The sequence below is a fragment of the Branchiostoma floridae genome, chromosome 19, assembly GCF_000003815.2.
Source record: "Branchiostoma floridae strain S238N-H82 chromosome 19, Bfl_VNyyK, whole genome shotgun sequence".
Taxonomy (NCBI): Eukaryota; Metazoa; Chordata; class Leptocardii; order Amphioxiformes; family Branchiostomatidae; genus Branchiostoma; species Branchiostoma floridae.
In genome coordinates this window covers 9,617,235-9,643,495 of record NC_049997.1, presented here as the reverse complement: position 1 = coordinate 9,643,495, position 26,261 = coordinate 9,617,235, and the positions used below count along the sequence as shown (strand labels likewise).

Below are 26,261 nucleotides of genomic sequence, written 5' to 3'. Positions count from 1 at the left end.
TTCAATGTCATACATAGAGACTGTGGTTTATTTTGGTTTCATGTCTTATCTCTAACCTGTCCCTGGCTTACTCCCTATGCCACCCTCTAACTCACCACACTCAGGGGCAAACCACTGGATACAAAATGTTTGTCACTCACTGACTCAGAGATTACAATCGTTATGGTATTCTAGGAAATGAAAGATGTTTTCTTATCAATAGCAAAACTTTCACGGTGGTTTTATTTTGTGATAGGAGGGAAAAGAGGTTTTTGCGGTGTTTTGGATTAAAACAACTGTGTAGTACAGTAGGCATACAAGGGAAATGTGTTACTGATGTGTATGTTTTACGAGTTTTTTAAGCAAGACTAAGTGTTTTTATTTAAGATGATGTTTTGGTGACCGTATATGTGACACCTTCCCAAGGGCAGTACATAAAAGTTTTACCTCTTCACACTGCAACAGCAATACCTATAGTGAGCTGCAGTGCGAAGTAGAAGCAGTCTAAGGCCCAATCTACACACAGTTTTTACCGATAACTGTGGAGATGTCGGGAGGGATCTAGAACGTAGGGAGCCGTACACCCATGGCGCTTGCAGTCATAAACATATAGCGCGATTTTCCACATGGCGTTATATGCTAATGAGCCTTCCCGAAGTCGGGAAGCATCTACACGCGCGCGAACCTGTCGGGGACCCCTGCTAAGCTATCGGAAAGGTATCGTAGTATTCGTACGAATGGTCCGGACCTTTCGAGAGAAATTTTCCCGATATTGTAATGGCGATATAGTAGTTCCATCTAGACGATGAAAAAAAGCTGTCGGCGAGAGGTTGTAGGCTCGCCGATATCGGGAAAACTGTGTGTATACGTACGTAGATCGTGCCATAAAAGTTTTACCTCTTCACACTGCAACAGCAATACCTATAGTGAGCTGCAGTACGAAGTAGAAGCATTCAGTATTGCCCTTAGGAAGGTGACAGATACAGACAGTCACTGAAATATTGGCAAACTTAAAAACATTTTACTATCCACAGTATCCTGTGACTTACCGACCTGATAAAACTACTAACTTAAGGTGTTTCTTGTGATAGTTCTTGGTTTACCCCTGATTTTGGTAAGCCTAGCTTGGCATTTTTCCCAATGCTGTCTTACATTGGCCATATACAACCGGACATGGCATCTGACAAAACACTTAATATGGTGACAGACAAGTCTAACAGGAGAAATTTGAACAGCCAGGGATGATCCAGTTTGGGCTTTCAGGAAGATTTGTTTTGTCCTTGAGGATTTTTACCTTTGCCAGAATGGCTAAGGTTATGTTTTGGGCTTGTGAGTCTGTGTGTGTGTCTGTCTGTTAACAGCATAACTCAAGAAGTCTTGGATGGATCCCGATAATATTTGGTAGGTGGGTAGGGGTCGGGAAAACGAAGGTCAAGTTCGATAATGGGCCCCCTAGCGGCTTGCTAAGGTACTGCAGCAGAACCTCAATTTTTGATATCTCGTGTTCTGGAGATGCTGTGATCATGATTTTTGAGTGGTAGATAGCCCTCAAGGCAGAGAGTAAGTGCTGTGAGTTTGGGCCCCCTAGCGTTTTTTTTGGAACTGCAGGCGCCGGTTTCCTTTCAAACTTTGGATGAGAATAACTCTACAACGTGTTGACGGATCGTCATGTTTTTTGGTATGTAGATAGAATGAGTGATGACTTACATAATGGTATACTAATTATGCAAATCAGCAGCTAATTTGCATAATTAATGAGGACAAATTATAAATCCACTACATTCCATGATAGGACTTTCAAACTTGTCACATATGTAGCTGGGAAGGAGAGAAATGTCGACAGATATCAATTATGCAAATGATGACCTCATTTGCATAATTAATGAGAAAATATGAACATGTTGACGGATCATCATGTTTTTTTGTATGTAGGTAGCGTAAGTGAAGACCTACATAATGAGATAACAATTATGCAAATCAACAGCTAATTTGCATAATTAATGAGAATATTTTATAAATTCACTACATTCCATGATAGGGCTTTAAAACTTGTCACATATGTAGCTGAGAAAGAGAGAAATGTCAATACATATTTATTATGCAAATGATGATCTCATTTGCATAATTAATGAGAAAATATTAACGTGTTGACGGATCGTCATGATTTTCGGCATGTAGATAGCCTAAATGAAGACTTATATAATGTGATACTTATTATGCAAGTTAACAGCTAATTTGCATAATTGATTAGGAAAAGTTCATAAAGCCACTGCATTCCATTATAGTACTTTCATCAAAGTTGTCACATATGTAACTGAGAAAGAGGGAAGAGAGTAAGAGGTGTATTTAAAGACTTTGAAAGAGAATAAGTCAAGAATTGGATCAAAGGATCATCATGATTTTTGGTATGCTGATAGCTTAAGTAATGCTTGATACAATTTGATATCAATTAATTGTAAATTGGGATCTAATTTGCATAATAAATGCCGAAATTTTATAAACCAACTCCAAGCATTTAATTATAAAGAAAATGAAATGAGTAACGCATTTTCTACAGACATCATTCTACATAACAAACCTGGTTTATTTGGCAAAGGTATGTGTTCGTGGAACTCTAGTTAGGTATAGGTTAAGGTACCATAGCCATAGGGACAGTTGATTGTTGATCCATGCATGTGTCTAGCGCAAGATAGGAAGATGGAGCCAATCCCTCTCCTTCTACTGCCTCTAATAGTCGTGTTGTATTATTACCCTGGGACATCTAAATAGGAAAGTCAAAATGGAACTTGTGACCTCTTGAACTTGTGTTTCCAATAGCCCAACTACTTGGCCATTTGTTGCTACTTAGGAGTACTTCTACAAAAGATCTTGAAAATTTTAAATGAATAAGTCTTAGCTATAAAAGGAATATAATTGATGAATAAGAGCTACAAGAATCATTAGGATATCCACACTTTTTTTAAGTTGACATTTTAGTTGTATCTTAAAGAGTGTTTGTTTCTTACAGGAGACAACACGACCTCCGCACGGCCAGCCGTACGCCGTGCCTGCCGTGTGCCGTGTCCGCAGGGTTGTGAACTGGGAGAGTGGCAGAACTGGTCACCCTGTACCAAGAGCTGCGGCACAGGTGACTATGACCTTCTTCAGAATCTACACTACTCAAGTGTCAAATTTTTCTCAATGTACCAACCTTTCAAGCAGGAGGGGAGGTAGATCAGAGAGAGAGAGTAATATGAGCTTTCATGGCTTGACTTCAGGCTACACCCTCAGCAGACTTCAGAAAGTTTTTGAATGAAGGAATGTAGATTGAAGTATTTGTCTTAACTTACTGGTAGCTCAGTTTTGCACAGCCTAACTTGTGAGAAAAAAAGAATGTAAAAGTTGTCTTGAAAATTTTTAGTTTTTCTTAAATGGAACTTAAGGTAATTGAATAGTTTTTGTGCATCTGCTTTTAGATTAGTTATTGTATAGTATAGTACGTGAATGATGTTTTGATCAATAAATAGCATTTTGCATTTTATCAAAAGAAAACTATAACTAAGGCCACACCAATTTGATTTCTTTGTTCACGGATTCGCTCGCTCCTATTTTTTGGAAATAGAAATAAAAATAAAAATTACCACTCAGCAAATTTTCACCATTAATGAAACCATTCACTAACTTTCTGGTGTAGCAAATTGGCCTTTATATTATAAGCTCCTTAAAGTTTGGGTACAGGTGCTGTTACTGTACAGTAATAGTGTTTTCATACTTTTTCAAGCCGAAAACTTTTTATTCTTTATGTTTTGGATTAGCCATTACCTTTACCCCAACCATTTTACAATTTTTATTTTTATTTTTATTTCGCCCTCTCGCTCCATATTCTTTATGAAAAAATCTGTGAACCAAGAAATTAAATTGGTGTGGCCTAAATGTACTAAATGTAGAAGTCTGGTTTTAAAGCAACTGTATGATCAAGATGATTTATTGAAAGATCAACAGGCTTTTGATTTTGAGTCAATGGTAAGGTATTAAACAGTCCATGTTGTTGACCCTACAGGCGGACTGAGGTTACGTTTCCGAGAGGTTCTAATCCCGGCGGCGCACGGCGGCGAGCAGTGTGATGCCCAGGTGCAGACTCGGGAGTGTGAACCCGTGGAGTGCTCCTGGTGGCACACAGGTGGGACTACACACGTGTGATATAATTGTCTAGTTTGTTACTCCGATGGGAGCATTGAAGAGACAGGAGCCTGGGGGTGGCGGTTGCGAGTTTAATGTTTGTCGTTTTGTTAGTTGTGTACAAGAAACCCGCCAAGAAACTAGAAATGTCCGCTCATCCTATCACCACAAACACTGATGCATGCACTCTCTGAAAGATGCCATTGTGCAATGGTCACTTGTTACATACAGTCAAACCTGCCCGAGCGACCACCTCTTCTCAGCGACCACCTGGCCATTTCGACCGCTTTTTCTCGGTCCCGATTTATTTTCCCATTGACGTAAGCATTAAGCGACCTTTTCTCAACGACCACCTGGCCAACGCGACCGCGACCGGCCCAAATTGGGACCTATAACGACCGCATCATTTTCAAGATTGAGGTTTTCATCGATTTTTGATGATAATTAGCGCGATTTTGTGCCGAAATCGGCCAGTTTGCGTCGGATTTGGGGGGTAAATTTACAGTTAACAGTGTGCGTGTTGTATTTGACATTAAAGACCTCGCTTCTTTGCGTGCGTGCAGTGTGCTTGCTATTTGCCATTAGACACAACGGCAACCATTTATACTTTGCATCGGGCATGTTTTGAGTCGATACTCTTCTCAGCGACCACCTGTCCAAATCGACCGTTTTTCCCCGGTCCCCCGGGTGGTCGTCTTGGGCAGGTTTGACTGTACATACATACATACATCATCGACAAGGCTGGTACATATTTCACTCCATAGAGCCCTATCCAACATTGCTTTTTCTAAGTTCTCAAATCAATACCAAAGTCTCTAGATAAAGCGTCTGTAAAAGTCAAACATTTTTATTACAATCTGGCTCAGTAGGAGTCTGCAGCTTGAGTGTAAATGTCTGCAAATGGCGTTAGAGCTGACTGTCATTTGTGTTGTTTGTGCCCATCCGTGTCACATTTTTGTGACAAGAGTGCTGAACTTGGAACAGAAAAATGGTCGGAACAGCATAGAACAGCTCCTGATCGAGCATTTATGCATTTTTGTTTTTTCCTCAAATATGTTAAAAGTATGTCATTGTGTGAACTTGTAAACATAGATTTGTTAAGTCAAAGATGTTAGATGTTCTCATAGAAAAATGCACCATTGTTGTTCTTTTTCAAGGTCAGTTTTGCTGTTCAAAAGAAATGCATACAAATGTACTTTGATGCTATCATTATGTGGCTTTACATTGTATGTCCTGACTAGATTGTGGATTTGAACCCATGTCCTCCAGGTCGATGGAGCAAGTGTTTCTTGAACTTCGGGTTGGACCAGCCGTGCGGCCCGGGGTCCCAGATCAGGGTCATGTACTGTAAGAGCGCGCTGGATGAGGTTCTTCCTCGGGAAAACTGCTCCCATATTCAGGAACCACAACGCGAGAATAATTGCAAGGTAAGCCATTTGTAAACCTGGCACTCACATCCCTTTAAATCTGTGAAGTCAATACCTTACAGTAGTAAGACAGAACACATGTTCACTAAGTGTACATGTACAATGTACATTGTCCTTCCCTTGGAAAATCTGCTCCCATATTCAGGAACTGCAACGCGAGAACAATTGCAAGGTAATCATAAATCCATTCATAAAGCTGGTATTAACTTCCATCCGTTTAAATCTGTAAAGTCAATACCTTACAGTAGTATGACAGAACACATACAAACGCTTGCTGTGTGTAATGTGCAGGGTGACAGATCAACTGTTAAAATTGCAAATGTAAAAGAAAACTGCAAATATTTTATTCGTGTTGATCAAAACTAAGCAATGTTTTCGCTACTAACAGTAAGTTGTCAACCAAACACTGTATGTATTGCAATGTCTCCTTCTGTTAACATTCCAGGTTAAGTGCCCAGTTGACTGTGGTGAAATTCAAGTAAATAATAGTTAAAAAGAATTGTCTCATTCCAGGTCCCGTGTCCAGGTGACTGTGTGGTGTCGGAGTGGTCAGACTGGGGACACTGCTCCGTGTCCTGTGGTGTAAAGGGAGGATTCCAGACACGAATTAGACAAGTTCTAGGTAGGGCAAGCCTCTTGACATATAGTACTCCAAATGTTCTTCATCTCTATAAAAAAATGCCTCAAAGGGTTGCAAGTTTAAGCATTTAAGTTCTTAATTGGATAGGAAGAAGATTATACCCCTAGTGCAATTGTCTTGTGAGTGGAGTTTCATCCCTTACTGACCAAATAGTACATACTGATTTCTCTGCTTATATAGCACTCAGAATTTGGAAAAGAGTATGAAAGCTCAACACACGCCACTACCTGTGGACTAGCCCTTGCTGTAGGGATTGCAATATGTTGTGTGGCCCAAGGGCTATGGAATTGGAGATGGGCACCACCCTATGGGCTGCCCTATATGCACCAGTTGCAACAACTTATACTCCAAATGCACCGCCCTATGAACCATGCAAACTTAACTTACAAGTTGTAACCGTCACAGATATACGTTCTTTATCTTCCCACAGCTTACTCCAGAAACGACACGGAGTGTTTGCCAGAGGACGAGCTGGTACAGAGGCGGGTGTGTACATGTCTAACTAAGATTTACATTTGTATGTTATCTTTGTTATTCAGTATCATCATGATCTCCCCACAGCTTACTCCAGAAACGACACGGAGTGTCTGCCTGCAGATGAGCTGGTGCAGAGGCGTGTATGTAACCAGCAGGTGCCCTGCAGCACGTACCTGTGGCAGGTCGGGCCCTGGGGCGGCTGTCAGTCCGTCAATCAAACCTGCGGAGACGACAGCGGCGTACAGACACGACCGGTCTACTGTGGGAAAGACACGGGTAGGTTGATTTTGTAGTATTCCCCATTAGGTAAAGGTGGATAAGTCTTTTTGAGGCCTTAGGGACCTTGGGGCAGCTGTCATTCTGTCAATCAATCATGCGGAGACGACAGCGGCATCCAGACACGACCGGTGTACTGTGGGAAAGACACAGGTGGGTATTCTCTTGTACTGCATACTGAAAGTCGTGCAGAAAGTCATGAGTGCTGAACCACCTAAACGCTATTTAGAACATTAAATTTTGTAAAAGGATTTAAAAAATTGACATAACAGTGAGAAAAAAGCATAACATGTGCAAAGGAAGAACTGTTGGTTAGTACACTGAGTACATTGTATACTTGTACTTTTGCATACGAACACTGATCAGCATACCAGACTAGATACAAACTGTATGCGAGTGTATTATGAGTCTTGATAAAGTTACCTTTAACACTGGATCAACTTCAAGAGCAAGAACAACAATGTAGATCTTAAGTTTGCGTAATGCTATTGATCTTTTCTTCCCCCGACCTGCATGCAGGTTCTGCAGTAGATGAGGAACTTTGTGATGCGGACTCCAAACCCCCGAGACAGCAGGCCTGTTCAGTCCCCTGTCCCGAGGACTGCATGCTCAGTAAATTCAGCGGCTGGTCCGAGTGCAGCCAAACGTGTGGAGACGCAGCCCTTAAATTCAAGTATGTCTGCTTTTTGCTGTTGAGTGCATTATTTAATGGTTAATGTATGCAATGATTTTTTTAATGTTTTCTTATTTTTTTCCCCACTGATTTTGAATAAACTTTTTTATGCTGATGTTTTTTTTATATTTCAAGTTTGGATTGGAAAAAGCGTCTAGATTAAGCTGCAGTCATTTTGTTGGCATAAACATTTTGACTTCCACACAATCCTTTCTTTAGGTCTTTTTTGATTGATTCTTGCAGTTGACTTTGATATGAATATAATGATGAAAACAAAAATACAGTAACTCTATTAATAAGTATTACATAGTCTTTGTGTTCTAAACTACCAATGGTGATTTTGCTTACACATACATATAATCAAGGATACATGAAGATTTTATGTATCTATGACTGTTGCTAACACAGGACTCAGAGGATCCTCAGAGTGGCAGCAAATGGTGGGAAGGCATGTCCCCCTCACAGCAAGGATGGTAAGTTCCTCTTTAGATTTTACTAGATTTAAATAGATTTTTAGTACATGCAAGGCACACCTTTTTGGACATCATCATGCATAAACATGTATGATTGATTAAAGTTTTTTAATAGAATTTTTTTTGCCATGTTGTGCCTGTAGGTATTGTGACTAAGCGGCGTCGGTGTAAGAACCTCCCCCCCTGCTACACCTATGATTGGTCACCGGAGCAGTGGGGCGAGTGTCAGGCTCTGTTCGGGAAGTGTGGGCCGGGGTACCAGACGCGCAAGGTGGACTGTGGGAGGAACGATGGGGTCACAGCTGACCATGGTACGATATAGTTTCTCATATTGTGCTGTAATGTTGTATTATTGGTACATCTTTTTGTTAGAAAACAAAATAAAGTTTGCATAGAATTCAGATCTTGCATGGTGGACAGTGCAGCGATTGTTACAATGATATCACGGCTGACGAATTGGTACGATAGTTTGTAATGTTGCCCTACCATCATGTATAACTTGGGGTTCTTTTTATTAGAAAACAAAAAGAAGTTTCTGTAGAATACTGCAAACCTGTGTTCAAAGTGCATGATGATCTAATTCTTGTTTCCGAGCAAAATAATCCTTGCCTTTTGAGAAAATTTCATCAAGTCACTACTCTTGTTTGGTGAGATTTCAAGAGACCATGTTACTCTCTTGAAGTGACTGAGACTGTAGCATAAGACACAAATGTATTTGGGTTACAACATTCAGCCTATTGCAGAAGAAACATACATCAAGGATTCTAGAAACACAGAGGAACTGTGGTTTCATTTGGAAGTAAAAAAATAAGATTTTTTTTACTAAACGTTGTTGTTTTTTAAACTTTTAGGAGTTTGTGTTGAGAAGTTGCTAGCCAACCCACCTCCCTCCCAGAAGCGCTGTTTCATCCCGTGCCCTGGAGACTGTGTGCTCTCTGATTGGTCAGACTATGGACCCTGTTCCCAGACGTGTGGGGACCTGCCGGGAACCATGGTCCGGACACGATACATCGTCAACTTGGGTAAGTATTTCTGTCAGGAGCACTACAAAGGTTTAGAAAGAAAAGAAATGATTTCTGTCCAGATTTCTGTTTGGATTTCCTTTTGGATTTCCTTTTGGATTTCTGTCCAAATGCATTCCAGTCTTTGTCTTCACTTTTGTCTCCAGAATCCATTTTTGTTTTTTTCTTGGGCAGTACTGTCCACAGTGCTGAAATGCCATCCAGCACATAGTTGTGTATTTTGTATTTTCAGAAAGTAGCCCGGCTGTAGCCGTATTGTTGTAAGAAAGTTATTCATTACTTCTGTATTGTTAAACTAGACCCCACCCAGACAGAGAAAGAGCAGTGTCCGCACATCCGGGATGAGGACCTTGTTGAGCAGGCACCATGCAACGGACAGCCCTGTCTGACGTACAACTGGGAAATGGGGCCTTGGAGGAGCTGTATCCCGCACAAGGATGGTAAGAGGCATAGAAAACAGTCAAGTTTTTCTTCCATAAAACTTTGTATGATATTGAGACACGGTGGACTATACTACTAGTGAAAGAAGAATTTAGCCATGCATTTTTAAGGACCTTTCTTAAACCTCCTTGATGGGAGAGAAATTATTCCCAGAAGGCTACCATATCCAGGCCTTAACGAAATATAGACAAACCTTAACAAGTGGCCAAATCTACATAAGGACCAATATGACCACTTTTTGGTTGTCATTTAGATGATATTCTGACCTAGATGTAAATTTGTCAGAGTAACTGCTCTTTGGCATAAATTTGTGAGTGCTGCTCATATGTTTAAAGGGAGGGAATCTACTTTCTATAACATTATAGCTAAATAGAGTATTTCTTTCATTAACACACATATATATTATATATATGTTATCCCAGCCATGTGTGGGCGTGGCCTGCAGCACGCGGTGGTCCTGTGTGTGCGGAGTGATGGACAGCAGGTGGAGCCGGACCTGTGTGAGGAGCGGCTCCGCCCCTTGTCCAGCCGACCCTGCGACGTGCCCTGTCCTGTGGACTGTCAGGTCTCGGACTGGTCGGAGTGGAGTCTGTGCTCACACGTCTGTGGCTTAGGTAAGGGTGGCTGTTATTTTTCTGTGGGTTAGGTAAGGGTGGCTGTTACCAATTAATAGAAATAGTAAAGCAAAAGTGAACATGGTTTTACAACTGTCCTGTGGACTATCAAGTCTTGGACTGGTGGGAGTGGAGTCTGTGCTCACATGTCTGTGGGTTAGGTAAGGTTGGTTGTTAATAGTTAATAGTAGGGCACAAGTTTACCCTAATTCATAGTAGGGATCACTAAACATGGTTTTACAACTGTCCTGTGGACTATCAAGTCTTGGACTGGTGGGAGTGGAGTCTGTGCTCACATGTCTGTGGGTTAGGTAAGGTTGGTTGTTAATAGTTAATAGTAGGGCACAAGTTTACCCTAATTCATAGTAGGGATCACTAAACATGGTTTTACAACTGTCCTGTGGACTATCAAGTCTTGGACTGGTGGGAGTGGAGTCTGTGCTCACATGTCTGTGGGTTAGGTAAGGGTGGTTGTTATTTTTCTGTAGGTTAGGTAAGGGTGGCTGTTATTTTTCTTTGGGTTAGGTAAGGATGGCTGTTACTGATTGATAGTAGAGCACAAGTGAATGTGGTTTTACAACTGTCCTGTGGACTGTCAAGTCTCGGACTGTCGGAGTGGAGTCTGTGCTCACACCTCTGTGGGTTAGGTAAGGGTGGTTGTTACTAATACTTAATAGTAGGGCACAAGTGAACACTAATTGATAGTAAGGAACAACTAAATGTGGTTTTACAACTGTCCTGTGGACTGTCAGGTCTCGAAATGGTCAGCCAATCAGAGACCTACCTAAATGTTTTCTTTAGGTAAAGCTGATTCTCTTATTGGCTTGTAGTTTGTTAGAGGCCTGACAGCCGGGCAGTTTAACAGCGCCTGAGCCTAAGAAACAGACCAATAGCTACCCTAAAATTCATGGATCAGTTTCAGTGTTTAAATGTTTTGTTTGAGGCTGATTATATACACACAATAATCTCTTTGTGAAACACACATTTCAGGTACTAAGAACAGAGCGAGGGAGGTCGTGCGCCCTGCCCAACACGGCGGCCGACCCTGCCCCGACCTGCTGCAGACCACGACCTGTTCGCTCAGGTCATGCGAGGACCTGGAGTGGGAAGTGTCCGAGGTAGGCAGAGAACATGCCTGTAAATTAATCTTTGCATATTATTGACTCCTTGAATGTTGTGACCTTACAATGAGATAGATGGATGTTGAACTTTTTTTCTTTTCAAGGCCTCTATCCAGCTAGTTTTGGCATCAGATTGCTGAGTTACTAGGCTAGTGGACATGAGATAGAGAGGTCATGGGTTTAATTCACGGTATTCCTGGCTGTAGAAATTGATTCCTAATATCGGTTTGGGAGGTAAAAGGCGGTGGAAGCAGAGGGATGAGCTCTACCAGTATAAAACATATCCCAGGCACAATGGATAACAACCCATGGCCTCAAAAAGGCTATAGGACTATAATACCTTCTTACCAAACTAGCAGTTATACAAAATAGAAAAAAAGGGAAGATTTGTTTTGAACCATCACTAATGTTTTGAAGATTAAACTTATTTGTTCTCTTCCAGTGGAGTGCCTGTGCCGTGAGAGGAACATGTGGGGAGGGTTACCAAACCAGGTCGTACAACTGTCCCCTGGGGGAGGGCTACTTTGAGGTGACCCAGTGTGAATGGAGTGCTCCCATCCCTCAGACTGTGCGGATGTGTGATCTGCCATGTCCAGGTAAAATAGACGATAACTGAAACATTGAATGTGGAAAGATGTGTAACATTCAAAATCTGATGACATTGTATTCTTTGTCAAACACATGGTAGAATATCAAATATTACTTGAAAGAGCAAGTTTCCTTAAAAGACTTAACGTTAACAATGTGTGATAACAAAATAGTATGTATGTAATTATTTCTTGCTGTCAAGTGAGGAAAATTTTTTGTTAAACTTTTTAATCAAAGTGTATATAATTGAATGGTTTATGGATTTTTATTCTTTCAAGGATAATGGTTCACAGGGGTGGCTATGACCATACAATGTATGTCCTGTTGTCCTCTAAAACACATTGCTACATTTTGATGACAATTCTGTGATTGTCTCCTAGGTGACTGCGTTCTCTCGGAGTGGTCGGACTGGTCCGAGTGTTCCTTACCGTGCTCCGAGGGCGGAGGCTACAAGACTCGTACAAGAGAGATGGTGCGGCGTCCGATCCCAGAGGGCAGGCAGTGCGGTAACACGACAGAGATTGCGTCCTGCAAGGCGGACTGCCAACACGAGTACCGCGTACAGGTGTCCTCCTGGACGGGCTGTATGGTACCTTCTGGGGATGTCTGTGGAAAAGGTATGGAGATTGTTGATTTTCAGCATTATATATTGCATGTCTACCAGTTGGTGATACAGAAGAAGCCGTATAATTGCACACCCCATTTGCCAGCTTATTTCTTGCAATAATGCGAAGTTATCCAGCTGGACTGAACCGGTTTGGGATTCAGTGCAGTTAACAGAACTGTGCAGTAATCAGTTGTGCAATTAACTGGCTTCTACTGTATCTGAACTTAAATGTCATATATGATATTGAAATGTACATGTTGGCAATATTGCTTCAGCTGCATGTCTTCTTTGCATGGTACAGGAGTTCAAAATATACAGTAGGCATAGCACACCAAATTTTTGCATAAGCTGAAAGTCATCGAAAATAGTTCAGTCTCATAGATCAAATTCTTCCAGTCATCCTACTTTTTTTCGTTTTACATTACGACAAGGTTGAGATTTTATAGATTTTTTTGAAGTTGAAAAGTTTGGTGTTTTCATTGGAAGATGCTTAAGTATTGTCCCTATGGGAAAAGTCCTGTCAGCCACGGCACCATAAATAGCCAGAAATCCACAATTATTCACATATTTTTGACTATAACTCTCTCACTTTTCATGCTACAGTCTTCAAATTTTCAAGAGCTTGAAATCAGGCAAGGTGCTACCCAGTCACAAAAATTTAGAGAAAATTAAATGTATTTTATGCTAATTAGGCCCAATCAGGTAATTTCTAATGAATTAATTTAAAAAATGTCTCTTTCTACACTGCAAGTTGTATAGAAATACTCCTAGCTGACAAGGCAAACCTAACGCTTGAATCACTTTTGATTTTTTTCATCAAGTATAGAAGGCATGTCTTGGATTTTAATTGATTGAAATATGCAAATGAGCTTAATGACTGGAATATGTACACACGTGTCAGAGGTTACATTACTTTTGATATTTGCTGTAAAAGGCTGTCTCACATCTTAAATCTACTTGAAAACAGATCTCAAAAACAAAGTGAACTGCAAAAATGATTGTTTATTGAAAAAAGGCTAATTAAAACTGCTAATTAGCTATCTCCAGTAAACTGCATCTTTGCAAAATAAATATTTGGATATCATGGCTGGATGACAAACCATAAGTATATAACTAATATATTTTGTATTCAGGCCAGGATAACTTTTGTTTTTTCCATATAGCATTCAGATACAAAATAATCAACAGTGAGATTCAACTATGTGTACTAATTAGTAATAAGATATGCTAATTAACTGGCTAGACTAAAAGCATCACATTACAGTATTTACAACATATGTCCTGGTGTTAAGTCTATGACAAGTGACAGGAACTGATATATGTTATAAAGTGCACTGAATGATTAATACTGTAATTCTTCCTGTTTCCAGATTTGACAAGAATGAAGAATAGATTCATTTCTTAATTTAAGCTAACAAAATTCTTCAACACTGCAGTCATCCCTTAGTAAAACATCTGGAGCCACATGAGTTTAAAACTTTAATCCAGCCTGTAAACAATGTCCCAGCGAATGTCTTCTGGCTGTCCTCTTCATCCACTAAAAAAAAACATCAAAACATAGTAATTAGCATCCAATTTCTGTGTGTATACATACAAAGGGACATTTTCCTATAGCTATAACCACTGCACTGCCACTCCGCTGAAAGGGATGAAATACGATACTAACATAACTTGACAATTTATTTGCAAACTGGCGTGGTAGATTTGCCTAAAATAGTCTGTCTAATATACTCTAAAAGCAAAGAACAGTTTTCACATAATAAAACAACGCCACTAGAACTAATTAGTCGGAGAATATTCCATAATACAATGAAATAGCGGCGCGTGCAGGCGTGCGCTCGTAACGCCCCCCTCCCACCCCGCCTTACGGCGGGCCATTTCCGCACGCCCCGAAAATCCGCTCAAATGTATCGCTAAACCCGCCACCCTAAACTCGCGTAAAATCAAACAAAAACTACACATTAACAATCACAAGGCACCCAAATTTGTTACTTCGTTTGTGCATTTTTGTCAACATTTATATAAATAGTAAAATTTCGCACTTACTTTTGACGAATTTTTTCACTGGCCCGCCATTTCAGTTTGCCACAAGCTATGAAGATTGCACAATCACGGTCGTGAACCTTGATCTTTCCCCTTTCACATGATATAATTCCCAGAAGTCTAGTCGAACAGGAAGTCCGGCGGGTTTTGAGTTAAAAACACGCACTTCTGCGGGGCTGCGGCGCAGGCCGGTGCCGCGTTTTCGGCGGCGGAACGTAGGGTTTTTTCGACCGTATCTCCGACTACCGATTTTTAGCTCACTTATTATTACGTATCATGGAAAACAAATACCACAGATTGATAGCAAATATTCCATAGATTAATGCCAGCGCAATTTTATCGGCAATTTCCGAGCGGTTACGTGTAGCATACGTTTGAAAGTAAATTTGTGCACCGCGCGGCGTCGCGTTCCAATGCGGAAACTGGGGTGGTTCGCTATGCCTATATACAGTGCCTCATTTGTGTTGATACAAATTAGCCTTGTTAAATCTGTTGATTGAAATGCCCAAATTATAAATCAGGTGATACATTTTGCTACAAACTCACCTCTTTTACATGTACTCCATCAGTGTCTTTACACTGCACAATGTGCAGATTATATTTCCTACATTTTTAAGGATCAATTTGATTTGTTTGTGATCTTTTTATTCCAAGACGTCATTAATTTTGAATGTAAATGAAATCATAACTGCAACAGCAGTTATGAATCGAAATGAAAGGAGGCGAAGACAGTCCGCTAGGAAACAAAAGCTTCATTTAGATGTGTTGTCCTCTTTCAAACATTTCCCAGGTACGAGACACCGTACGGTAAACTGTGTCCGTGATGACGGCATGTTGATGTCGTTATCGCACTGCCACGACACCAATGTCACCCGCAGCGAGCCCTGCAAACTCGAATGTCCCGTGGACTGCAACCTGGGAGGCTTCTCCGATTGGACGACCTGTACCGGGGCTTGTGGACTCTCTGCGTACCGGAACAGAACACGAGAAATCGCAGAGGAAGGGAACAAACTTGGAAGACCATGTCCTAGCGAGCTCCTACGCACACAGGTGAGGGATGCTGTGTAGTTTGTTAAAATCTCCAGTGAAGAACTTTAAAGGATGTTAATCTCAGCACTATAGTCCATGGGCCAGAGAAAAAATCGGTACCTCCGAGGTGGCAAATTCTCCTTGTTATTTTTGAATAGTAGAAGGCCTGTGGCATATATTTTGACATGATAGCCATTCTGGTATGGTAGCTTTCTACCGGCTATCACCCTTCAAACCTATCACCACCTAGCGTCACAAAAACGATAATTTCTAGTTTTATACGTGGATAATATAACCGTGGCAACCATCGTACTCGTGGTGGTAACGTTTGTTACAGAATCTGGCGACAGGCATGAACCACCTCACACAGCCTCCAAGATCAGTGGCAGTAGCCATATGACGTGATCGGTCAGAAGGCCTGGACAGCTAGTTTCACCTACCGAACTATCATTCTGGGAACTGAATTGTTACATTTTTGGCTACTATTTGAATTCTTCGTTTCTTCTCAGGCAACAGCCATATTTTAGGGGGTGAAATCCCACCCGTGGCTATAATAATCTTGTAAGCCATCAACCAATACGAATGTTGTTGTGCATCTTTTGTAAAACATTACAGGGGTTGTGGAAAAGTGAAGGAACCAGTGATGTTGTCTATAATTTGCTCCATATCAAGGCGTAAAGTCAGGCGACAGCATTTCGACATTTAAATGAGAACGAGCCTACAGGCTCAATGACAAAGAAAATTCCCTTAGGCATTGGAGACCATCCTAGTTCTAGGCACATGCACATGTGGAAACTTGTAGGTTGTAAGTTTTGTAATATTTACAGCAGTGTAGAAAAAGGCATCGGTAGTTTTGTATCCAGTGTGTCAAGTTTTACAAGCCTGCCAGAATCTTCAGTTAGCTACGTTTTACACCAGATATTACACTGCTCCATTCTAACTGGTCTCCATACATGAAAATTTTGTTATAGACTTTGATTTTGGTTTGCCCTTATGTTAACAAATGAATGGTCAGGCATAATAACACCCCATTAGACTAAGTGTGTTGCAGTTTGTCCTACGCAGCAAACCTGCACTGTACCTGATATATAGTCAATGAGGTTATATAGACATGTCTAGATATGCCTATATATGTCGATATAACCTCCTTTATAATGTATACCATTATTGATCAAGAAAAGTACAATATACTTGTATTCATCCCAGAGTGGCCTTGTTCTTGACCTTTTGTTATGGTCTTGTTTCTAGATAAATTTTTAATATGCATGACGCAGTCCTGCATCCACATATCCTGTGTCACATATGTGGTGCCCCGGTAACCCCCATGCAGAGCCTTTTTCATTGTGTACGACATACTAGATATACGCTGTGAATTTTAGTAAGGTATCTACTAAATGACGAAAAAGAGCAAAAGATTTGTAAAAAAAAATGTGTGAAATCAAGGTAATTCATTTTCAGGTATCCTTATAACCCCCATGTAGAGCCCAAATCAACATTTCCAATGAATTATGATATTTTTCACAGTTAAGTATGATTTACAAGATGACAGGAGCAAAATCACGCGTCAGAGAACTTGACTCTCTGCTGTTTTGGCTTGAAACATGACTGAGTACACCCTTAGCAACGGCCGTAGCAACAGTTTTGCTAACGATTCTGAAATAAATGACGTAAAAAAAAACACATTTCTGCATCTGTTACATGTTAAACATTTTAACACGATTCCTTGTACTTCTACTGATGTAATCAGAGTAAAATGCTACAGAAAAGTAAGTTCTTTGCATCAGTTTTGTTGTGGAGTACGATCTGAAACCTCCTTAACAACAGCCTTAGCAACGGCCTTAGCAACGATATTGTCACTATAAGCTGGCAGATGTGTCATTCTTCACACATTCATATCTCCGGATTTCATTGATGGATTTCGATCATTTAAAGCTTAATATGCAGAGAAGGATACGTACGGTAAGTCTAACTCATCAAGCAAGGCCCCATAGGTAATGTGAATAAATGAACGATATTGGAAAGTAAAGTATATATTTTTCACCAGAAAATCTCCAAAATATATGATTTTAAGCGTTCATAATTTCGTGTTGAATCACAATATCTAAAATCAATTGATATTTTTATGATCCTCTTAGCAGGTTCTACCAGCCTGTGAATTTTCGTGGAAAAATATTGATGTTTAATTTTTTGCCCCTCCCCCTTATTGAAGACACGAAATTTCCAGATCATTTAGGTGGTGATAGGTTTGAAGGGTGATAGCCGGTAGAAAGCTACCATACCAGAATGGCTATCACGTCAAAATATATGCCACAGGCCTTCTACTATTCAAAAATAACAAGGAGAATTTGCCACCCCGGAGGGTACCGATATGTGAAATTTGGGGTGCTGGCCCATGGACTACTAGTGTTAAAATGTTTTTCAATGGAAGCAATTCAACCTGAAAATTATTTGAAGTAATGCTATAAAACTATTTATACCAGGTCCTCAAAAGTTTTTTATGATGATTTTTGTGAATGTTAGATTTATTAATCATATAGATGTACATGTTAATTTGATCCTATCATTGTTTTGCAAGCAGCATAGGAATTCACGTTTGACAAGTGAGTACTTTAAAATGATATTCTGATTCATGTTCATGCCACTTGAAATTTAACCTAAATTCGAGAAAGGTGGCTCACTGAAACGTCGGTGGAAGTAAAGCAGACTGGTTGTGAAAAAAAGAGTCTCTTTATTCACTGACATAACGTTACCAACATGATGAAACCATTCACGTTTCTCTTTCGTTGGGTTAAAACTTTATGTCCATCCCGACAAGCACGTTTCCGTCTTGGGACAGAAGGACGGGCCCTGAAGACAGCCCAGATTGGTAGTGAAACGGCCACTACTTCAGTGCACTAAAACTTTGTATTTCATTGCCCCCTCCAGACCCTCCCCTGTGACCCTGCACCATGCTACACCCACTCCTGGGAGCGAGGAGACTGGGGAGACTGCAGTGTGGCAAGCCAGGGCTGCGGGATCGGGGAGAGAACACGAACTGTGAAGTGCCACCGGAGTGACGGCAGGATGGTGGATGAGATATACTGCCTTGTAGAAGGTACACTCAGACATTACCTTATTAATTCCTTTGGGTTATAGTCCTATATGTACATGTACATGTATATGTGCGTGTTATGTTGTGGGATCGGAGAGAGAACACGCACTGTGAAGTGCCACCGGAGTGACGGCAGGATGGTGGATGAGATAGACTGTCTCGTAGAAGGTTCTCACACTCACTCACTATCCGGTTTAATGTTTGTTGTTCCCCATCCCTTGGGAGTTAGACGTGGTTGCACGTAGATGAGGGGGCTTGATGGCAGCTCGCCAGCGTCCTCTGTCGCTTGGGTTGACATTGACAGACATTATTTAAGGCCACACTGATTTAATTTCATGGATGAGATTCTGTGCCCGCATTGATTTTTGCCTGTTCTCAAAAATAAAAATAAAAACATGTCACCCAATACCATACCTGGACAATATTAATCAGGATTTTATGCTTGCCAGAAAATCTGCTCTCCAGGGTAAGGGTGATGATGGTGGCCACCTAAACACTAAGAAGAAGAAGAAGAAGAAGAAGAAGAAGAAGAAGAAGGGGGCACATGGTCAGAGCATGGGGCCACAGCGCCTCTTTAAACAGCTTTTTTTTTTTACATCTTTTGACAACTTATTGTCTTCGCAGATGACATCACCAGCCTGGACCCCTCCCATGTGCAGCTGGTTCTATCTGGTGTGAACCGGACTGAGCTGGATATAGAGACCAGTCAGAGCTGTGGCAGCCCCTGTCCTGGAGACTGTCAGGTGAGAAACACTTCTGGTAATCAACCTTGCAAAAAAATAACATTTTGTCAGTATTTTTTCTCTTAACCAGTCTGCTCAGTGCAAGGACATGCTCAGCATAACGACAACATGTGTTCCCCTTAAACTTTTTTCCACTCCAGAAGCCCGAGCGTTATTTTCTGATAGATAATATTTTCAGGATACAATTTCACCCGACTTAGGGCAAAATTACCCCGTCGTTTTGTCAATAAACCTTTTCAAAATCCAAGCTACCCCCATACGGACCTGCTTTTATTGCACTGTGCTGTATATGGTTTTGCTTGCATAGCATCTCTTCTACTTAAGTCAGAAACATCATGACTGAAACAAGGTCACTAAATAAGAGCATGACAATGAAACTCCAATGGAAAAAGCAGAAGTTTCCAGGGCTGCTTGGGAATTTCCCCTATTTTAATAGACTGGAAGGTTTTGCATTGCAGCTTATCAATTGTTTTCTTTGACCCACAAGAAGCTTTTTATACAGAAAATGTGGAACAAAATACTTAAATTCATATGGATCATGGATCAAGTAGAGACGTTATAAGTCATGCAAGATTCAAAAATCATATCCAGTTGCTTTTTGCTTTTGGGCATATCTTATTACCTGGATGTCTAATCTTCATCAAAGTATTACATGTTTTCAGCTGTTGCTGAGGTGTTAGCATTGTTATTTATGACACATAACAATCTAACATGACATACTAGTATTTAAACAAACTGCCTTGTGTTTGTTAGATGACCAACTGGAGTAAGTGGGGACCATGTCAGCGGGACTGTTCTGAGCCCAGCAGCAGGGCCACCCGTGCCCGAACACGCGCCATCATCCGCCCTGAAACTGGCCTTGGACGAGCATGTCCACTGGAAGCAGAGGAGCTCATACAAATAAGGTAAATGTCCTGAAAGGAGAAAAAATATGAAAATAAATGAAGTTGTAAGAAGAGCTCATACACATAGATAAGGTAAATGTCTTGAAAGGAAGAAAAATGTGTAAAAAAAAGATTTTGGGCTTGACTGAAGTTATTACTGTGAAGTATTAATACAGGTATACATTGTCAAGTATTTTTCTGGCAAAACAAATAAAACTCCTGAAAGAAGAAAAAGAAAATATCAGCCTGAGTAAAGTTATCAATACTGTAAAATAATTTTTCATTTTGGAAGATTATAAAACTTTCAGAGCTTTTCTTATAATTAATTCATAACAGCATCCTCAAGCTGTGGTGAACAAAGAAGTATGTACTTGCCAAAAAGCAGCTACTCAAGCAACTGGATATGATTTTGGAAAGATTAACAGTATTTTGCAATGATCACTCATGACAGTTCCCCAAATCATATCCAAGTGCTTGAGAAGATACTATCTTATTACCTGGATGTCAAACCTTCATTGACAGAGTACTGTTTGGCAGATAAGTGTTATCCTGTATCTGATCGTGCAATGGCGGAGTGGGTAGAGTGTTCGCCTTGCATTTGGTAGGTCGTGAGTTTGATCCCTGACCGAGTCATACCAAAGTCTTTAAAAACTTTAGCACTCAGCATTTGGGAAAGAGTATGGAAGTTGAACACACACCACTACCAGTGGACTAGCCCCCTGCTGTAGTGATTGCACAAAGTTGTGTGGCCCAGGGCTACTGAAACGGAGATGGGTGCCGCCCTATGCACCATCAGGTGCGGGAAGGAACTTTGTATGATGATCTGTGTCTGCACTTTTTCTCAGGTCCTGTTCCAGCTTGAAGGCAGTGTGTCCTGTGTACCTGATACTATCTTATTACCTGGATGTCTAACCTTCATCGACAGAGTATTGTTTGGCAGATTACTTTTACGCTGCATCTGATGATCTGCACTTTGTCTCAGGTCCTGTCCCAGCTTGAAGGCGGTGTGTCCTGTGTACCGGTGGAGAACTGGTCCGTGGGACGATCAGGACATTCGAGATGTCTGGTGTGAAGATCAAGGTAATGATATCACCACCGTCATTCTGTACATGTGCAGCTGGCACTCTTTCTATGCAAGAGTTTTCTATGATGATTTACACATGTATAAGTTCATGACATCCCTGTCTAGCAATCAGTTATATGAGCACAGGACAGTTTAAGGGCTTCCTATGTTAATATATATACATGAGACTCATGTAGGAAAGTGGATGTCAAAAGTCAGCCACCTGAGTTTTAGTCCATGAAAAACTTGACTGGACTGATAAAATCTGGTATATGTTGACAGGTGGTCACTAGAGACAGGATTCTTAATGTTTGTGTCAATGAGAAAAATTATTCAAGTGACCACCAAAAAGTTGTCACATTGGCCCGGTGCACAGATTTGACTATATGTTAATAGCGGGCTGGAACCTAACTGCCTCATGCGTCGCACGACGTGGGAGCTGCTAAGTCTAAGTAAGTAAGGTGGTTCTCTTGTAGAGGTGGTCACCTGTACAGGTTTGACTGTATAACCATGGCCAGGTGATTCTTGTGTTTAGAGGTGGTCACTTGTCCAGGTTTGACTGTATATCAGTGGCCAGGTGGTCCTCATGTTCAGGTGTTCACTTGTACAAATTTGACATACATGTACATGTAGTTGCTGTGAATATTAAATGACCCCTTGCCACTTCAGATGGAACCTGGGTTACGGAGACGGCATGCGTGGAAAGAGACAGACCTTCTGCCATCAAGTGGTGTATCCCAGAATGCAGTGGGAGGTACAGCACGTGCAGCGAGGGGCGGTGTATCTGTCAGGATGGATTTGAAGGTCAGTTTCCCAATCTCCAAGCAGATGTGTTTAACTGTTGCTGATTCTGTGAAAAATGGAGGAAGTGTTTGGGGTCTTTATGTCTGTGTGTCTGTTTTTCCAGATATAAGTAGTCAGCATAACATAAAAGGACAAGATGGATTGCGATAAATTTTTGAATATGAGTAGGTGTTGGGGAAACTAAGGTTGATGTTGATTTTGAGCAGCTCGGTTGCTGAGCTTGGTACTGTAGGAGGACTTCTGTTTTTTGATCTTTGGTCTTGGACATGCTATGGTCTTGTTATTGGAAATATTCTAATGTAATTACATAACAAAACTGCATGTTGAAGCAATATCTTTTCACTGGAAAATGTTGAAAACAATTGTAGATGGAAATTAGTAAAAATTCTACTCGAGTCAACTTAGAATCTGGTCTTTTCTGCATTTTCAAAGTATGAGTACGTCCTGCTCAATATCTTTTTTCCTAATTTGTTGTTTTACCATAAACAGGAGATGGAGTCCTGTGCTTCCCGAAGGAGGGCTGTGCGGACGACAGTCACTGTCAGTTTGACGGAGCTTACTGTAACCAAGACGACCGGCGCTGTGAGTGTGTAGCAGGCATGGTCGCTTTGACGGGTAGGTCGGCAATTTTCCTTTTGGCTGATCCATTTTAAAATTAAGGGGTTGTTAAAGGGGCACAAGTTTAACCATGAAGAGATGTTGTGTGCGTGTCTTTTGGGGGGGGGGGCACAAGAGAAAAGAAGAAGCTTTTACGTGATGTATATGAGCAATTGCGATGTCACAGTGATGCAGTGTTAGGCAAAAAGCAGGTGTTTGGCAAAAGCTTGATTTACCTATTAACCATTTATTTCATCGCCTGATTTAGATATCAATTTTTAATCCAATCTACTGACATCCCGGTAGGCACCAGTCATCAAATACCCCGGCTATACAGCGATTGCTTGTTTTACCTATTGAGTAGATTTATAAGAATCTACTGTTTCAGCAGATTTTGCTCCGCATGTCTCCACATGTATATCTACAGATAATGGTAATTTATGTTAATGTTGCTCTGTTGCAGTGACGGGTCCCTGTGTACTGACGACAGCTGCTCCGACGACCACAGTCACGATGCCGCCCACCGAAGGTGTCCACGCCGCAGGGCGGTCATCAGGTAAAATCCCTTTCATTTGCCTTAATACTTGTCGACTATAAGCAGTAGTGCCACTCAAAATCTAAACCCCTGAGCAGTTAGTAGTACTCATTAAGCAACTGGATATGATTTTGGAAACGGTCAGATGTTTCAGATACCTTTCATCAGTGACAGTTGCTTGAGTAACTGCTTTTTGACATATCTTATTACCTGGATGTCTAATCTTCATCAACGTGTCTTCATTTGTTCTACGAATTGACAAAGAATAATCCTTTCCTGTTATTTCTGCAGGCCTGCCCCCCTGGTGGTGGATCCCGCTGGCAGTGTTGGTGGGAGTCCTGGCTGCACTACTGCTGGGCATCATGTGCTACAGGTTTGCACTGGTTTCTTCCACATGGTGCTAAGTCAAAGATTATTGTACATGGATCGTTGACTCGTGTGGGGTTGTGTGGCATACTGTAAATGCATTTAAGTTCGCGGGGATTTAATTTCGCGGTAGCGGGAAAAAGGACTTTTCGCGGTGGTTTTAATTTCACGGTAGCACCATGCACTGTAGTATCTTAATGCCCTGGAAAACATAAATCCACCGCAAACATTTCTGCATTTACAGTAACTGTTGAGTTTATGGCCCCAAAAGCTACAGTTCCTAGGTTTAAATCCTGTCATGCTACCAATTTTTTGCATTTTGCGACTTGCAGTTGCAAAATGCCTTCTGGCCAGTGTAGTCGCCGTTGTGATGTTGTGATGTTGAGATGAACGGACCTGTTCAATCCATGCCAAACATTTAAAACAGGCCTGTTAAAACAGGCATTTCTTCAACATGTTCGCACTAGCGCAGTGGTAAAGTTTACGCATTCTAAACCAATGCACCCGGTTCGAATCCGGGGAGGTAGATTTTTTTTCAACTTTTCTTTTTTACATCCATTAAAATACTAATTTTTACATCCATTTGGCCACACCAATTTATTTCTTTGGTTAACGGATTCACCGCTTCGTTTTTTTGCAGAATAGAAATTTAAAAAAAAAACTTAAAAATGCCCCGCAACAGAGCTCACTCAAAAACAGGCAATGTGTAGTGAAATTTGCTGCAGTTCACGCAACTTTTAACAGGTGGCGTCTAGATCTGCTGCAGTTCAGGCACATATGTGAATCTCTCCATGCGCCAATATCAGGTTTAGTTACTCTGTTCTATTTATATGACATTCTAATAACTAGAAAAAAATGTTCACACACGCAAACATTGGCAAAATGCCAGCTTTTTTAAAAGCACTTGTTTTTTGGTGCTCTTGGGGAAGACACTTAAAACGAGAGGTGTGGTGAAGGGTTACAATTAATCAAGTTTTGGTCACCGTACAGCCTTTCCATCAATTGCTGTTTAGTGCAAAGGGGTCTTACATATAAAGTCAAAGATGATTCTCAACATATCTTGCATTGTTCAGTGTTTACCGGCCCTGCTTCTGAAAATACATGTACATGTAGATGCCGTGGCGTGAGTTTGATTCCGGCTGTGTCGCTAACAAACTTGCAGTCTTCAGGACTGATTGTTAAGCCATGGTCCACTGTTCATTGTACTTGTTGAAAGAGCTATGAACCTGTAAAAAAACCTTGTGCAAAGCATCTATTCACTGTCAGTGGAAGAATAGCTCTTCAGTGAGCTAAGTTGGTTTGAAATCACTTTCACTATTACTTTCACTGCAGTAGTAAGGTCACAAACTTATCATTTCTACTTTAACGTCTATCCACAGAAAACACCACTCTGGTGAGGCTGTCATCAACGATCCCGCGTCTCCAGATTACAGCAAGAACGAAGAAAAACGACGTCAACTCTATGTTTCCATGTTACCTGGCAACAAGGCCTCCGCCAAGAAGGTATAGACGATCGGATGGCGGATCAGCAGACAAGAGGGCTGAAAGGACTGGCTTTTCTTTTGTACACATGTATATAAATAGATGTTTTCAAAGGTGCGTTGCCTTATACTTGCCGAGAATAGCAGCAGTCAAATCTTATTTGCTTGAAGCCCTCTAAAAACACTTTTCAGTTCTTTCCTAGAATTGAAAGAATCACAAATTGTTGTGTGATTCAATCTTGTACATTCCCAATGACCCCCTTTTGGAAAAGATGGTTGAATAGAGTAATTGGTCACGTACGAGCACAGTTAATATGTTAAGCAATGAAAATGCAATCATGTTAAGTTTAACTCGATAGTTGTGATGCCAGGATGAAATTACTTCTGTTTTGATTGTTGTTGCATAAAGCAGTCACTTTTTTTTGCAATGTATGACAGATAAATATTTTGTGTCAAACATTTGTGTAAAAAATGTGGTGAGAATGTTTAAAGAAAGATGGGAGTTATAAAGCTGGCAGTGTAAAGGTATATGAGAAATTGTTAAGTATCTGTTCCTTGACAGCAGACATTTTATATTTTTATCATAAAGAACATGTAAGAGTAAGACCATGTTCAAATGAAGTAGTATTTGAGTAGTTGTATTGTATTCAATAATATTGTTTTGATCACTGTGTACTTATACTCCACAAATATCTGTACTATTCCCGTGCAACATTTTGTATCAGGGTATTGATGGAAAATATTACTACCGGGTACATTTGTATCAAGGGGAGAATAGAACTTATAGAATTAGTACTTTTCATGGTAGAAAAGAGGTCGATTTCTGAGAAGTTGGCAATGAATGCATTGTAAGAAAAGACCAGAAATGAGGGATGAAGGGGGAGAAAGTAAGTAAAGTTAAGGCTGTACAGAAAAGTGATATAGTACATTGCAAGTAATGTAATAGTCGATAGTTTATCATAAAAGCCTCAGGGAGGCTATTTATATTTAAAACTTTGTTTTCTGGGACAGTTTTTTGCTTCTCATTTCTCTCAAGATGTCAAGTTATTCTGTGGAACACTGACAGAAGATTTGATAGAATTGTGGAACCGGGTAAAATAATCAGTTGAAAACTGTGAAAATGGTGTTA

At 40.7% G+C, this 26,261-nt stretch overlaps 1 protein-coding gene across 1 annotated transcript in view; it reads left to right on the top strand.

Annotated features, from left to right (window-relative positions):
• The window catches only part of LOC118406450 (thrombospondin type-1 domain-containing protein 7A-like), a 44,766-nt gene extending 18,522 nt beyond the window's left edge, over positions 1-26,244 (top strand). The window contains exons 6-29 of the mRNA XM_035806502.1: positions 2,987-3,106; positions 4,019-4,138; positions 5,407-5,564; positions 6,078-6,186; positions 6,766-6,957; positions 7,477-7,630; positions 8,039-8,103; positions 8,247-8,414; positions 8,955-9,125; positions 9,425-9,565; positions 9,989-10,180; positions 11,171-11,298; positions 11,744-11,897; positions 12,270-12,506; positions 15,330-15,589; positions 18,494-18,662; positions 19,284-19,402; positions 20,156-20,307; positions 21,269-21,366; positions 22,019-22,153; positions 22,643-22,768; positions 23,214-23,306; positions 23,577-23,658; positions 25,031-26,244. Of these exons, the coding sequence (XP_035662395.1) occupies positions 2,987-3,106; positions 4,019-4,138; positions 5,407-5,564; positions 6,078-6,186; positions 6,766-6,957; positions 7,477-7,630; positions 8,039-8,103; positions 8,247-8,414; positions 8,955-9,125; positions 9,425-9,565; positions 9,989-10,180; positions 11,171-11,298; positions 11,744-11,897; positions 12,270-12,506; positions 15,330-15,589; positions 18,494-18,662; positions 19,284-19,402; positions 20,156-20,307; positions 21,269-21,366; positions 22,019-22,153; positions 22,643-22,768; positions 23,214-23,306; positions 23,577-23,658; positions 25,031-25,160 (3,473 nt within the window). The 3' untranslated portion in view covers positions 25,161-26,244. The remainder of the gene's footprint in view (positions 1-2,986; positions 3,107-4,018; positions 4,139-5,406; positions 5,565-6,077; positions 6,187-6,765; positions 6,958-7,476; positions 7,631-8,038; positions 8,104-8,246; positions 8,415-8,954; positions 9,126-9,424; positions 9,566-9,988; positions 10,181-11,170; positions 11,299-11,743; positions 11,898-12,269; positions 12,507-15,329; positions 15,590-18,493; positions 18,663-19,283; positions 19,403-20,155; positions 20,308-21,268; positions 21,367-22,018; positions 22,154-22,642; positions 22,769-23,213; positions 23,307-23,576; positions 23,659-25,030) is intronic.
• The last annotated feature ends 17 nt before the right edge of the window (positions 26,245-26,261 follow it).